The sequence below is a fragment of the Protobothrops mucrosquamatus genome, unplaced genomic scaffold (genome assembly GCF_001527695.2).
Source record: "Protobothrops mucrosquamatus isolate PMUCROS unplaced genomic scaffold, P.Mucros_1.0 scaffold_84, whole genome shotgun sequence".
NCBI lineage: Eukaryota > Metazoa > Chordata > Lepidosauria > Squamata > Viperidae > Protobothrops > Protobothrops mucrosquamatus.
Genome location: NW_015386160.1, coordinates 656,437 through 672,362, shown reverse-complemented (window position 1 = coordinate 672,362; position 15,926 = coordinate 656,437). Strand labels below are relative to the sequence as shown.

General features: G+C 42.0%; 2 protein-coding genes across 3 annotated transcripts in view; both read right to left on the bottom strand.

Moving 5' to 3' along the window:
• Nucleotides 1-1,083: 1,083 nt before the first annotated feature.
• Nucleotides 1,084-6,047, bottom strand: NFKBIL1 (NFKB inhibitor like 1). The gene is made up of 4 exons (XM_015814322.1): nt 5,771-6,047; nt 2,661-2,776; nt 2,218-2,335; nt 1,084-1,622 (listed from the first exon to the last, which is right to left on the bottom strand). The coding sequence occupies exons 1-4, from the start codon at nt 6,045-6,047 to the stop codon at nt 1,084-1,086; spliced, it is 1,050 nt and encodes a 349-aa protein (XP_015669808.1).
• A 4,427-nt stretch (nt 6,048-10,474) lies between these two features.
• The window catches only part of GPANK1 (G-patch domain and ankyrin repeats 1), a 10,503-nt gene continuing 5,051 nt past the window's right edge, over nt 10,475-15,926 (bottom strand). For both annotated transcript variants that reach the window (XM_015814265.1, XM_015814273.1), the window contains exons 2-3: nt 13,124-13,754; nt 10,475-11,018 (exon numbers count right to left, since the gene is read on the bottom strand). In XM_015814265.1, coding sequence (XP_015669751.1) covers nt 10,556-11,018; nt 13,124-13,710 — 1,050 coding nt within the window. In that variant the 5' untranslated portion in view covers nt 13,711-13,754 and the 3' untranslated portion in view covers nt 10,475-10,555. The remainder of the gene's footprint in view (nt 11,019-13,123; nt 13,755-15,926) is intronic.

The window sequence follows — 15,926 nt, the reverse complement described above, 5'->3', positions numbered from 1 at the left end:
AACACTGGAAGTTTTTAAGAAGAAACTGGACAGCCATTTGTCCAAAATGGTATAGGGTTTCCTGCCTGAGCAGGGGGTTGGACTAGATGACCTCCAAGGTCCCTTCCAACTTTATTATTATTATTATTATTATTATTATTATTATTATTATTATTATTATTATTATTATTATTATTATTATTATTATTATTATTATTATCCATGTGAAGGCTGGAATTGGCTGTATGTTTGCCCTATTTTTTAAAATGATTTTTAACAAGCCATATTGGCTTCCATATAAAACTCAACCATAGAGGGTGTGTTCACACATAATTGCCCTCAACAAAGAACTTTTTTTTTTTTTAAAAAAAATCTACCGTATATACTCGAGTATAAGCCGACCCGAATATAAGCCGAGGCACCTAATTTTACCACAAAGAACTGGGGAAAAATATTGACTCGAGTATAAGCCTAGGGTGGGAAATGAGGCAGCTACTGGTAAATGTAAAAAATGAAGATAGATACCAATAAAATTACATGAATATTTATTTCAAAGAAAAACGCTGACTCGAGTATAAGCTGAGGGGGGCATTTTTCAGCACAAAAATGTGCTGAAAAACTCGGCTTATACTCGCGTATATACGGGTATTAAAGTTACTCAGCCAGCCTAAACCAATCAAAGACATTCAAAAGTTAACACTTTATAATTTATAAACAATGCAAGAAAACAGGACATCTTCTCTCTGCTCAAGTACCCTAACCCATTTCAGTCCTGCAGACAGCGTTTCTTGACTTCAGGGACTTTAGGACAGGGGTCCCCAACCCCTGGTCTGTGCACCGCCACCGGTCCACGGCATGCCAGAAACTGGTCCACGCAAACAAACGAAGCCCCATCCACGGGATGCAGGCAGCACACGAAACCACACCTCCTTCAGTCCGCAGGAAAACCTCTCTCTACGGAACCGGTCCCTGGTGCCCCAAAGGTTGGGGGCCACTTCTTTAAGATGTGTGAACTTCAACTCACAGAATTCCCAGCGAGTTGAAGTCCACACATCTTAAAAGTTCTTGAGGTTGAGAAACACTGGTGTAGACAAGCAGCAAGGTTTATTTGGCTGCTTCAGCCAAGCGATTGAAAGCTTGGGACAATGCTGTGACAGTGTCCAAGATCCGATGGCGATCCTGTTCAGCCAAGCGTGTGCCGCAACGTTGTGCAAACTTGTCCGGGTGCCACAGAGCCTGCTGACGCCGGAGGAAGCGCCGATAAGCTCTTTCGTCTGAAGGGTCTACGCCACGAAGGGCTGCTGTGGCCATTTCCTCAGGAGTCCCAGTCGAAGTTGGCCAGGGAATGTCCTTGTAAGACAACGGACGTGAACTGTCTGAGGAGAAGACTCGGCTGCAGCCTTCCTCGTAACGTCTTCTCTTGGCTGACTGAACCTCTTCTTCCTTGGCTTGGGCACGTTTTAGGTACTCCAGGTGCTCTTGCTCCAGGAGGTGCTGGAGTTGAATGGAAGACTTTGGAGCTTCTTTTTTGGGCCTTCGGTGACGCCGTTCCTCTTCTTGCCTACGTTTTTGCCTGTATTCCCGGTGTAAGCGATCAGCCCATTCCTCGAACGTTTCTGAGTTGGGACCAGTAGAGAAATCTTCTAGAAAAGAACGGGGAAATAAGTCAGGGGGTGCATCATGCTCCATGAAGGTCCCTTTCAAATCTAGTTATGCCACAACTTTCTTACTTTCTAAGACAGTAGAACAAGTGAGTGTCCAAAGTCTACATGCTGCAAATTACTTAAATAATAGCAAAATGGGTGCTTCAGAAAATGAAAACCAGGCAAAACCTCTGGTCAAACTGATTGAGGGAGTTATTTAAATTTTTGAAAAAGTCTTAGGAGGCCTGAAAACTTGTCTCAGTAGCAATAGCAATAGCACTTAGACTTATATACTATTTCATAGTGCTTTACAGCCCTCTCTAAGTGGTTTACAGAGCATATTATCCCCAACAATCTGGGTCCTCATTTTTCCAAACTCGGAAAAATGGAAGGTTGAGTCAACCTTGAGCTGGTCAGGATTGAACTCTTGGCTTTGGGCAGAGTTAGCCTGCAATACTGCATTCTAACCACTGAGCTATCCCTTTTTAGTGGCAACTCCACGAATTCATCTGTCATGATCATGGCTCAGACCTCCACAGAGGAGAGCTCCTTATGGACTGTGAGATTTTCACTTCTAAGGAAAGTCTAGCTTCACCTTCATGCTGCCATGGGGTCTCTTGAAACTCGTCCTCCCATTCATTGCGAAGCTTGCTTCTCCACTCTCTCTCAGCCTCACGTTCTGACACACTTTCCTCAAGTGTTTCCTTGGGACACTGGAAAATTAAAACATATCACTCTTTGTCTGAGAAAAGGTGACAAAACCAAATCAGTCGATGATCCTTCTCTTCTTCCTTTCCTTTCCTTTCCTCCTTCCCTTTCCCCCTCTTCACCAATAAGAAACACACAAAAAAAGTAATACAAAAGTGATGGTCCTAAAAACAATACTATTACAAAACTTAAAGGTAATAATGATTAAAATAAATGATACAGATCTTTTTCTCTTTCTTTTCTCTCTCCTCACTCTCCATTAAGCTTTCATTTATTTCCAGTTCCAACTATCTCTTCCCTCTGATACCGTTACTGATGGATTACTGATACCCATTTCTCTTCTGCTGCTGTGTTCAAGAGATCTCCTGGGGTTTTTCCAGCTTTATTCTTGATGCTCATGGCAGATGGACAGTGGATTCGCAAGGGTACAAACAGATCTTCATACACTGAGAAGAAAAAAACAACTTTAATGATTAGCACCATTTAGTGGCTTCTGAGCAAATTGCAGCAAATTGTGTTTGCATATTCATAGTTGCTACACCTACTGTAAATACTGTAGAAAAAACCAGCGTCTCAATTTCTAGATTATAAAAACCAGTGTGTTAGACTATTAAGCAAAGTGCTTCACAAACCCTTAAAAACTAATAGTATAACTCTGCATAACTAGCATAACTCTGGTAAACCACAAATTGCTTCTTTAGATGTAGAAAGTATTATATAATCTTTGGATACCCTTTAATAAATCTGATGAATTGGATTATTGTCCATGAAACTTATACTATAATACAGCAGTTTATCTTAAAAGTGTCAGAAACATTTGCTCAGCAATTCACATCAACCAGCATCCGTTCTATGACACAGAACCAAAAATCCGAAATAAATAAAGAGAAAAACATTACCAGAATTTCTGTTCCTCTCTGAATCTTTTCCTACACTTCAACTTTTTGGGGGAAGAAGAAAAATATTGAATAATAGGAACTAGGGAAAAATATCCTTGAAAACTGATGGAATATTTAGAGCTGCTGTATGTTTTGGCTCCTAATCTTGTAAAGATTTCTATGATTGCATTCCTATTTTATTGTATTTGCTAGAGTTATATGGATAGCCCTCAGCTTACATCCACAGTTGGGACCAGAACTTCCTTCGCTAAGCGATTCCATCATTAAATGAGTCATGCATGACTTTTGACAGAATTGTTAAGTAAATCACTGTGGTTGTTAAGCAAATCCAGCTTCCTGTTAACTTTACTTATTGGAAGGATCCTGGGAAGGTTGGAAGTGATGATCACATGACCCAGGGATTCTGTAAATGCCATAAATACATGCTGGTTGCCAAGTCCCTAAATGGCAATCATGTGACTGTATGGACACTGTAACAGTCATAAATGTGAGGATTGGTCATAAATCACTTTTTCCAGTGCTGTGGTAACTTTAAATAGTCACTAAACAAATGGTCATAAGTCAAGGACTACCTGTAGCTCACGTTTCCTCTAGTACTTCAAGACACCTCATAAGGGGTCTCCACTCACATTATCTTAACCTTTTATCACTCCAATAACAACCTTGCAAGGAATGTTTGGCTAGGCTGGGCATGACAGACTAAAAGTCACTGTTCAAGGTTGAATTGCTAAGATGCCTGCTAACGTCTATCGCTACTCAGCTTGCCACAGAAACAGGGGAGAGAGGGTAAAAAGCATTGGGAGGAAACGGGAGTCTAAGAAGCCATCCAGGGATCGTGGGAACCCACAAGAATGCCAAGCTCACTAATGCAGGTGTCTGATGGAGAGGTGGACCGTTCTCATAATAAACCAAAGACATATGACTGGGCAACATGAACACTCGGTGGGTGGGGGTTAAGGGAAGCTACTGTTAACTAGGCAGATTTTCATATGGGAAAATCGGAGCTGTTTTCGCTTCTTCAGTTCTGAGATGTGTACTCAGAAAAGATCTATCTTTTATGGCACTTCAAAGCCTTGAAGATTCCTTGGATTTGAGTTTGTTAATCAGACAGTTGTCAGTCACCCAATGAGTTTCTACAACTGAAGAAGGACTGGAATTTGGACCATGAGGAGACCCAATAAAAGATTGTTGTTGGGAAAAATGTGTAGAAGCACCGTGTACTTTGAGTCTGAGGTACTAAACGAAATGCAATCCTCTATGTATCTTTGACAAATATTCAATTTGCTCCAAATGAAGCTACTACCACTGATTCTATTGGGGCCTCCTCGCTCCCACCCAAGTGAGCAAAAAAATAGGAATGGTTTCCACATGAATCCTCTGCACCCAAGGGGCATCTTGGAACAATAAATTAACTTATTTATTGTGCTCAGAGGGCACTGTCCCACAATATGGCACACAGTCTGCTTTGGAGCACCCCAGCTATATCCCAAAGAGGATAGCATTCCCCTTTTATGGAGGACCTGCCATGTTGAGTCCTAATCCTATTAAGGATTGACCAGATCTTACAGGGTAGATTAAATCCTTTTGGTTCAGCTGTAAAGCAGGGAACGTTGTGACACTCTGAAGGAGCAGCAGAGGACCATATTTGTGTCGAAGCCTAAAGCAGATTGAAGTTGTTATCCAGCAAATTTCTAGCTGTCCTAATTAAAAAAAAAAGACTGTGAATGCTCCAACACTGGAAGGTTTTAAGAAGAGACTGGACAGCTATTTGTCTGAAATGGTGTAGGGTTTCCTGCCTGAGCAGGGGGTTGGACTAGATGCCTCTAAGGTACCTTCCAACATAATAATAATAATAATAATAATAATAATAATAACAACAACAACAATAACAACAACAACAACAACAACAATAATAATAATAATAATAATAATAATAATTGTTATTATTATTAATAGTAAAGTTGGAAGGAACCTTGGAGGTCATCTAGTCCAACCTTGTTTAGGCAGGAAACCCTATACCATTTCAGACAAATGGTTGTCCAGTCTCTTCTTGAAAACTTCCAGTGTTGGAGCATTCACTGCTTCTGGAGGCAGGTTGTTCCACTGGTTAATTGTTCTGTCAGGAAGTTTCTCCTTAGTTCTAGGTTGATTCTCTCCTTGCTTAGTTTCCACCCGTTGCTTCTTGTCCTGCCTTCAGGCGCCTTGGAAAATAGCTTGACTCCCTCTTCTTTGTGGCAGCCCCTGAGATATTGGAACACTGCTATCATGTCCCCCCTCGTCCTTCTCTTCGTTAAACTAGACATACCCAATTCCAGTAACCGTTCCTTATATGCTTTGGCCTCCAGTCCCCTAATCATCTTTGTTGCTCTTCTCTGTACTCTTTCTAGAGTCTCAGCATCTTTTTTGCATTGTTAAACAGACAATCTGTCCTATTGCTATTTACTATCTCCATATGATAGATGAGAGATCTCCATTTTTTGGAAGCAGATGTCCTTATATTTTAACGAAGCAGCAAAACAAAGTTCTAAAGGTTTGTCTCACCACGGTCTCCTCCATGTGCTACATGCCGGGCAGCCAAATGCAGAGCTGTGTCTCCACGGTAGTCTGGGAGAGAGGGGTCTGCCCCGTACTTCAGTAAAAGGATGGCAGCTTTGTGGTCCAGGAGGGCACAGCATCGGTGCAGGGGTGTGTGGTTTCTGTGTCCCTTCGTTTTGCCCAGGTCCAGGACTTCTCTGTGATGCCGCAGGAGTCTGCGCAACTTGTGACGGCGGCCACGTTCCACGTAGCGCCATAAGCGACGCTGGTACCTCAATGCCATGGAACCTGATGGGCAACGGAAGGAGCTGCTCAACAAGAAGCCTGAGGAAAAAATATAATATCAATTCCTCTGACTCAGCCCGACCCATCTTTTACAGGATTGTTGTAGGGAAAACAAGCGGCAGCAATATTAGATACGTCTGCTCTCTTGAGTTACTGTATGTGTGTGTATGTGTGAAGGACTGAGGTTGGAATTAGGAAAGTTTGTTAAAGGAATCACTGAGGCAGAAAGTTGCAGCTGCAATGAGTGTAACAAATGGTAGGGACACTACTGCCTAGCAACAAGAAAGTTACAAGTTAGAAGGACGTGCTAGAAGGATGCTAGCTAAGGCATGTAGATATATAAACTTTGGTAACTTTTGGTAATTGTAAAAGACACACCTCTTTTGATAAAGCTTATTAACATAGACATGTGATGTATGAAGAAGGAGGGTAAAGTAGAACCCAATCAAAAGAAACATGTGTCAAGGAACCAATGAGTGATTCTTAGGGTGTTAGTTTCCTTAATCATAACTGTATAAAATTTGTGCTTGTGCATTGTTCAAGATCTTGTCTCCTTTAACTGCTGAGACCCTTTTGCTGGAGTACTCCAAAAGTACAGAAGAAGCTGGAAATGCCATTCATCATGTCTGGTGGACTTTATTGGCTTTGGCACCAGGCTAGGACCCATTTTGGGTACAACATGTGTGTGTGTGTATGTAATAAAAATATAAAATAACAATAAATAGTTCTGCAAGTCATGAAAAGCAGCAGTTGTAACCCACTGGGTTAGTTGAGTCCTCCAGCTCCATTATCTCTTCATGCAGAATGCCAAAATCCCTTCTCTGGGCTCAGTGATAAGGGAGAAAGGAGAGGGAGTGATTGTGGGTGTGGGGGGAAACCACCAAGAACCGTGGTGGCGAACCTATGGCACGTGTGCCACAGGTGGCACGCAGAACCCTCTCTGTGGGCACACATGTTGTCGCCCCAGTCCTAGGCCTTCAGCTGGGTTTTATAAAACCTTTTCGCTTTAGGTCTCAGCTGCTGTGTGCAAAAAAAAAAGGTCACTCAATCAAATTTCAACTTCTCACGGGGAAAAAAAAAGATCTTGCAAATTGATTTGATTGAACTTTTTAGTGGAATTGATTGATTGAACTTTTTAGTCCCCCCTAGTCTGCCGTTACCACGGCAGCCACGCCCACCCGGCACCCGAAGATACATAAGTGGGTTTTGGGTTGCAGTTTGGGCATTCGGTCTCTAAAAGATTCGCCATCACTGACCTAGAACTAATGAAACCCCAAATTAACCAAAACAGCCTTGATCTTCCTGGACCAGTTGCAAAGAGGGTAACCATTGCCCTTTATAAGAAGCACTATTCTAACTCCTGCTGCTTTGAGAGTTGCCTGTAATTCTTCAGGCACCTTCATCTGTTCCTCCCCATTTTACTCAACCCTCTTCTGCTTCTGAAGCAGAACCCTCAACTCTTCCTTATTATTCTACCATTCTTAGTATAAAATGAGGTCCTGAACCTCACTGAGAGGGAATTGGCTCTATTATTGGTACACGGGCTCAATTCTAACACCGAAGACTTGGCCAGGGGTGACTGTGAAACAGGTCACGAACTGCTCATATGCAAGTACCAAGTGAAGCTGAATCAGCAGAAGAAAGCCAAGTTTCCATGATCTTGAGCACATGTCTACCATTTTCAAGAACATCAGGAATCATTTTGAGGTCCTGAGCCTACTGATAGGGAACTAAAGGAACCAAGGAATGAAATCAAAGTTATTAAGGAGGAATGTGAAAAGGGATTGCCAAAGATCAAGAATTAGGGAAAGAAACCCAAAAAACACCCACAACTACCAGCCTTAAGCAATGACAGTGAAGACACTAAAATGAAACATAGCTAGGTCTTCATTCAGTTTACGTCCGTGTGCATCAGCGAGAAAAGGAACGGGGGGGGGGAATGTTGGTAGGGAAGGGAAACGGTAAAGCCTCTGTGCTTCTGGTTGCCCTTTCGCCCTACTATTTGTAAAAGGGTTGAAAAAATACACTGAATTGTACTTTTGAACTGATGTCCAATTCGAATCGCTTCCTTGCTCATGGGTGATAATCCAGCCTGAAGATCTAAGCATCCCCTCTTCCCGTATTAATCTGATTACGATTCCCGAAATAGGAAGGGAAAGGGGCATACTTACCTCCCCAAGGGAGCTTCGATCAAACATTTGTTATTTTTCTGCAAGTCCTTAAAATTGTCCCTTAAAAGTACAGCATTATTTGTGCTGCATTTAGTTCGTTGAAATGCACCTTTTCTTTATTCACTCTCACACTGGATTCCCGGGCAGCTAAATTCGTCCCTTTTCCCTTCCTGTTTCTCCCGCCCCACCCCAGAGCACCCCTCTCCTTTAATTCTTGCTCCCTTCTTTCGTAAACAAACTCTTCAGTACACTCTCCCTTCTTCCATAAATTAAAATTAACAAGTATCCAGTACTATACACAAAAAATGTCCGGCGTTCATAAAGCAAACGGGATAAAACAGCCGCAAGTAAGGGCGGAAGTGCCTTCAAGAAGTTCTCTAAGCACCAGCGATGATTTCATCATGCCCGTACTTGGTGTTCAGCGTTTAAGAATCCGACTAGGAAACCAGAGCTGGAAGCACAAAGCAAGCGGTTGGGCGAGTGGGGAGGGGAGGGGGGAGAAAAAAAGCAGAGAGATAAGAGCAACAATGTTGTAACCCTACACTTTCTCGAATCGGATGCCCTCCAGATGTATTAAAGTGCAGTTCCCAGCAGGCGAACATATTGGGAGGTGAAAGGAATGGGGATTAGAAACTTCCTGTGTGCCTGAATCACTTTCTTAGCTTTCTGTAGGCTACTATAGCCGGAGTTCAAAATTTGAGCAGGAGCAAATTGATAGGGGAAAAAAAAATCTTCACTGCTGCCATCTATTGATTACCCAGGTTTTCTTTTAACTCAAATATAGTAGTCCTAAATAGATGAGTTTGGGATTAGCATATATACTTATAAATATCTGCCAAAACGAAATGTGAAAATTAGGAGTAGTATGAAATGGGAATTCATACTGAGCCATTTAAGCCATTGTTGCTTGAAATAGCACAGATTCTTGTGTGTGTGTGTGGTTCAGGCAGACAAACACAAACCCATTGTACTATTTCCTTTTGGGACAGGCAGAATTGTGTAGAACACAGAAAAGGAATATGAAACAGTAAACCAAAGAAACTAAATGCCTGAAAGAAGAAAGGGAGGAGAAAGAGAACGGAAAATATAACTAAAACTACTTTACATCAACACAATTCACTATATCTCTACTTTTCTCTCCTTTCAAATAGCCTTAGAATGGAATGTTCTTTCCTTCCTGGCAATCAAGAACATGTTTACCATTTTCTACACTTGCATGTCTTGAAGTCTTTCATTTTTCCATTTACCTGCTCTATTTTTGCCATTTATATTAACAATATCATCTCAATTTGAAATGATAAATTTCCAGATTCAGATTATTTTATACAGTCTGAAATACATAGAATTTAAAGGTCTTATCAAACAGCGTAAAAAACATTTGGATGTCTAGGACACATTTTATCAAACGGTATTATATATATTATCTACTCTTCCAATTCTAAGTGCTTTATATGGGGCTGCCATAAAGAAGAGGGAGTCAAGCTATTTTCCAAAGCGCCTGAAGGCAGGACAAGAAGCAACGGGTGGAAACTAATCAAGGAGAGAAGCAACCTAGAACTAAGGAGAAACTTCCTGACAGTGAGAACAATTAACAGTGGAACAACCTGCCTCCAGAAGTGGTGAATGCTCCAACACTGGAAGTTTTTAAGAAGAGACTGGACAACCATTTGTCCGAAACGGTATAGGGTTTCCTGCCTGAGCAGGGGGTTGGACTAGATGACCTTCAAGGTTCCTTCCAACTTTACTATTATTATTATAACCTGAGTTCCAGGTTAAAAAAGGTATTTCCAAGTAGCTGAAATAACATACAGTGGGTCAGCCCACTTCTTCCCAATTGTACATTATTTTCCTCCCCAATTCCACAAAATAGTTCAGATTGTAAAGTTTATCCTTTATTCATTTTTAAGGCATGTAAAGTATATGTTAAATTGTATGAAGTCAAAGAACCAGTAGTTTCTTCTTTCCTCCTTCTATGGATGTCTTCCCTGTTTCATTCTGTTCTCTGCTACATATTAGTCCAGTGCTTCTCAACCTTGGCAATTTTAAGATGGACTTCAATTCCCAGAATTCCCCAGCCAGCATGGGAATGCTGGGAGTTGAAGTCCACACACCTCACAGTTGCCACGGTTGAGAAAGACTGAATAAGACTAAAAAGAGAACAAGGACTCAGTGGCTGGTCACACTACACATTCAATAACAAAGTGGCCAAGACTGTTACAGTACACAGAACTGATGTTAATATATTCAATAAACCATGATTAAGCTATACTTTATTATGATGTATAACTCATAGTTGGATATGCGATTATTATGATCTCCATTTGTCCAAAACTGTTCAAAGATCAAAGTTCATGTAAGTACGGAGGTTGCGTTCCCAAGCTGCAGCCTTGGCCTCCCTCCGGCGGGCCTCCCGTTTTCCCACGGTTGCTGCTCGTTCTTTTCTGGATTGCCGCTTCACAGGTTCCTCTACAGCACAACGGTCATTAGGTCTGAAGTGGGTAACCTTGGGTTTAAGGTTACTGCAGAAGCCGAGGCCCTTCTGATCTCTCTTGAGGACAGTCTTAATAGGGAACTTGCGACCAGCACCATCGGGCCCCAATCCAGTTTCTTTATCCCAGCCACCTTTGACCATCAATTGGAAGCCCACATTATTCTCAGGGATGCAGTACCGGGTGGAGGGTAACGGGTCACGTCGATTGAAAAGGTGGGCCGTGGAACGCTGGTGGAGATCCACAGTGTCTTCGCTATAGTGTGCCTGGCATACATCACAGTATCTTCTCTCAGCTGGTAACTGTAAACTGCAGAAAGAAGGGAAATTATTGGAAAGAAGGCAAGCCAACGTTTACACAAACTGAGTCAAGCTGAAAGATGGTAATGGGGGATCGAAGGAGGGCTGTGTTTTTTTCTTGAGAAAAGTTCATCTCTTTTCTGAAATTCTATCTATGAACAGTGTGAGAGGAGCATGGCAATCTTTTTCCAAATTAACTTTGCTTAGTCCAGAGGCCTCTGATATCATCCCAGGTCTACATTGGTAATAATTATACAGCACAGTAAGATTCACATTTCAGAATTACGCCAGGGGAGGAATTAAATGCTACTTACTTTTATCTAGCTAGCCAAACACTGCCCCAAATTCAGTAATAAAAAAATGTAATTAATCTTCATTGATATAGTAGATGCAGCTGACAGTTACAGGGAGGGCCATAAAGTCTTCTATCTGCTGGCACCCTGGAAAATCTATTTATATCTGGAATATTCAGCGATCAGTTTTCATGGTTCGGTAGCCTGAACCAGTTTAGAACAACCTTACACATATTTAGGGTGATAAGATTTTCACTTATAAACTTGTAAATGTTACTGAATAGCATTTCAGAAGGAAGCGATGGAAGAAACAGATTTTCTAAAGGTCTGGCTACAGTTGGACACTGGTTACAGGTAGTCCTCAAAGTATAACAGTTCATTTAGTGACTGTTCAAAGTTACAACACTGAAAAAAGTGACTTATGACCATTTTTCACACTTACGACCATTACAGCATCCCTAGAGTCATGTGATCAAAATTCAGATGATCAACAACTGACTCATGTTTATGATGGTTGCAATATCCCGGGGTCATGTGATACCTTTTGTGACTTTCTGACAAGCGAAGTCAATGGAGAAGCCAGATTCCACTTAACAACTGTGCTATTAATTTAACAACTGCAATGATTTACCTAACAACTGTGGCAAGAAATGTCAGAAAATGGTGCAAAATTCACTTAACTGTCTCACTTATCAACAGAAATTTTGCGCTCAGTTGTGGTCGTAAGTCAAGGACTACCTGTATTTGAGTTATCTAAAACTACTTGCATTGTATTTGATCATTTTTCTTGTGGTATATTTTATTTATTTATTCATTTTATTAAAAAATTTTGGCCACCCAACTCCAGAGGACTCTGGGCAATATACAAAATATAAATAAACAAACAAATAAATAAAGCAAGAAACATTAAATCAACATAACATATTAAGGCCTGAAGAGCAGAAAAACTGTTCATGGCATAGAATGGATTTAATGGTCTTGGCTTGTAGCCTGTAGCCATTAATGCAATAACTATAAATCAATATTAGAGCAAACTTTTAAAATTTTGACGATATTTGACTTGCTTTTGGCCTACATTATATCAGTGAAATAATGCATAACAACATTCAGAAACCTATCCACTCAAAGCATTTCCTCCTAGAGCAGGGATGTCAAACTCAATATTATTGAGGGCTGCATCAGCATTGCGGTTGCCCTCGGGGTGTGTGTGTGTGACCAGGATGGGCGTGGATGGAGTGGGTGTGGCCTATTGGGTGGGCATGGCCAGCTCTACATCGTTCGCGTCAAGGGTGCCTGTGGGGGCCTGGGCAGGAGTGGGACAGATCTGAGGGTCTCTGGCAGAAGGGGGTGGGACCAGGGCAAGTGCCAAGGCATGGTCCACTGGAGGAGCCTCACTGCCTGCTGAAACCCCTCCGCCAGAGCCCATCAAGCCGAATATGTGAAGTAGGTGAGGGCCATTTGCTGGCCACTTCCAGGCGATGGTGAATTTCTTCATTCCTCAGAAAGGGTAACACCTCCCCAGCATGCACCCAGGGGATGGGGCCGACAGGGCAGGGGCTGGTTCCTCGCTGTTTCCAGAGACGGCCTTGTGGAGCTAAGACTGATTGCATTTCAGCATAGATGGCCACCACAAAATTGTACATTGGCTCCCGGCCGGCCAGGGCCAGAGCCAAAGCAGCAGGGGCCGTTCCCTCACTGTTTCCAGGATGGCTTCGTGGGCCACATGAAACCACTTCGCGGGCCGCATCTGGCCCCCGGGCCTTGTGTTTGACATGTCTGTCCTAGAGGAAAATTGGATGAACTCAGAAACAGGAGAACTCACCTAGAGGATTCATTCTTCGCTTGAGGCCTTTTGCTCTCCCGAAGGATGCTGATCACCTCTTCATGTCCAGCTTCTTCAGCTAGATCCATAGCATCCCGGCCTTGTGATTCACAAATCCCCACCCAAGCAGCCTCATGACTCAAAAGATAATGTACCGCTTCCCCTTGTCCAGCATAGGCTGCACACATGATGGGTGTCCAATAAAACCCATCTTTATAATTCACATCACACCCTTCCTTCTCCACAAGCCTTTGGAGAGACTTCATGTTGCCATCTTGAGCGGCTTTCAAGAGCTGATTCCCTTTGTGGGTGTCGGTTTGTCCTGGGCAGTTTGGGATGCAAGGAGACACCTGCGCTGGCCGATGGAGTACACGAACTACAGTTGGTTTCCTCTGTAACACTCTTTTAGAACTACTTGTAAGTGCCAGGCTCTCATAAAAGTTACGCACGGCTTCACCAGCTGCATTCTCTTCTTCCTGGTTGGTAAAGCAAGAACCTCTGGTTTTTTTCTGAATGTGTCCATCTCTCCAACGATCTGACTCCCCTTGGGCACGAGTGAAGGTGATCAGTTGTTCACCGTGGTTCATGTTGGAGCAGAATTGTTCTGGCTGAAAAGCTGTAACTACACAAACTGTTGAAAGAAAAAAAAACAAGGTATTTACATAAAAAGATCAATTATTTACTACAAACATGTATAATCCTTACGTTTCGCAGTAGTGCAGAATGTGACATCAAGCACACAAACATCCTGAAGATTGTTTTTTTTCCCTTTCTCTCATTAAAAGTAAGACTCTAGCTATTGTGGTTAGCTGGATTTGGTGAGAATTCAAACCAAACATTTCTAGAGGGTACCGCATTGGCATAGTTATAGTCTAGACATTTAATTTCTTTGATCCTTTTTGGGACTCCAAACAGATGCCATCCAGGAATGGATCCACAAACTACTCTAGAGGACTGGACATGCATGAAGTAAGTAAAGAAAACCCAGAAAAGAAAATAACCTAGTCTGTTATTTTGCCATACCTAATTTTGTTTTTTGTTTTTATGGACCTGTTTTTCTCTTTTAAATCATGGGAGTCAGTATTATCATTAATAAAACTAATAATATCAAGTGGGAGTCTATAATATTAATAATCATCATGTGTCTGAACCGCACCATTTTGTTGAAAGATATCCTAAGGCAGGAGTCCCCAACCCCTGGTCCATGGACCAGTACCGGGCCATGGCATGCCAGCAACCGGGCCACACAAGAAAGGAAAGCCCCATCCACACGATGCAGGCAGCACACAAAACCATGCACCCTCCAGTCCGTGGAAAATCCTCTCTCCATGGAACCGGTCCCTGGTGCCCAAAAGGTTGGGGACCTCTGTCCTAAGGGATGTCAAATCTTGGCAATGTTAAGATTTGTGGACTTCAACTCCCAGAATGCTGGCTGGGGAATTTTGGGAATTGAGATCCACAGGTTTTAAAAATTGGTGATGTTTGACATCCCTGCCCTAGACTAGAGCAATCATTCTCAACCTTAGCAACTTTAAGACAGGTGGACCAACTCTCAGAATTCTCCAGACATATCTTAAAAGCTGTCACGGTTAAGAAACTCAAATCTAGAATAACAGAGTTGAAGGGATCTTTAAGGTTTTCTAGTCCAATCCTCTGATCAGGCCGGAAGCCCTGACCTATAACAATACAGACAGATGGAGAAAAATAATTGCAATTCCCCCTTAAATAATTGCAATTAAATAATTCCCCCTTAAATAATTGCAATAATTGCAATTCCCCTTAAATAATTGCAATTCCCCCTTAAAGAACAATGGGTAATATTTTCCACCATATGAAATACCAGCCCTTTTCTTGCACAGCAGGAAGTGTTAACCACAGTTATGAAAAGTGGAAGAATCCTACGAATTCCACATTATTTTCCCTGACAGTGGATCTGACAAATTTTATTGGAGAAAAAAAAGAATTCCACATTATTATCCCTGACAGTGGATCTGACAAATTTTATTGGAGAAAAAAAAGAATTCCACATTATTATCCCTGACAGTGGATCTGACAAATTTTATTGGAGAAAAAAAGAATTCCACATTATTATCCCTGACAGTGGATCTGACAAATTTTATCGGAGAAAAAAAAAACAGTCTCTCTTAACGCTGAAGTTTATCCTTGCGTGTCACTTTAAATTTGTATCTCTAGGAATTCCCGTTTAGACCTCATAGCAGCACGCGACCTTCAGAGAGGATTTTTTCAAACGGAAGCGCCCGATTCGGTCGCCTGGCAACGGGCGGGAACGCTACGCAGGCGCGGCGGAAGCTCAAGTTTACACGGAAGCTCGACTTGCCCTCCAGCACTTTTTGAACGGGGTGGGTGGATTAAAAGCCCAAAATAGTATAAAGAGTACGAATGTAAAGGGAGCCTTCCACATAGCAGGGGAAGGAGCTTGAATTGACGGATCCTTAGGCGCCGTTGATGCTGTAAGTCGTGCGCAGCCGTCACGCGTGCTTTCCTTCGTGCGCATGCTCACTTTTGCCTACTTTTTCCCGCTTTTTTTTATTTCATTCTTTGAAGGTTTATTTATCCTAAGTCCCAGTTTTCCAATACTATGCCTTCTTTTCAAGCATCGCTTTTCTTAATGGAGATTTTAAGAGAGCAATTACTCTAAAAAGTCGACACTGTGCCACCTTTCACTTGTAAGAAAATAGATTACCAAAACGTTTTAAAGATTATCCTCTGCATCACTCCTCAGGTGCTTCGTAACACATTTTTCTGGAAAAAAAAATAAAGAAAAAAACCAGAAAAGGGGGGG

Excerpts from the sequence above, each read along its gene's own strand:
- NFKBIL1 (XM_015814322.1), bottom strand. The coding sequence starts at position 6,047 with ATGGCATTGAGGTACCAGCGTCGCTTATGGCGCTACGTGGAACGTGGC. Across the intron at positions 2,336-2,660 it reads CAGCAGCAGAAGAGAAATGG|TGTCCCAAGGAAACACTTGA; the intron begins GTATCAGTAATC and ends TTAATTTTCCAG. Across the intron at positions 1,623-2,217 it reads GACCCCATGGCAGCATGAAG|AAGATTTCTCTACTGGTCCC; the intron begins GTGAAGCTAGAC and ends GTTCTTTTCTAG.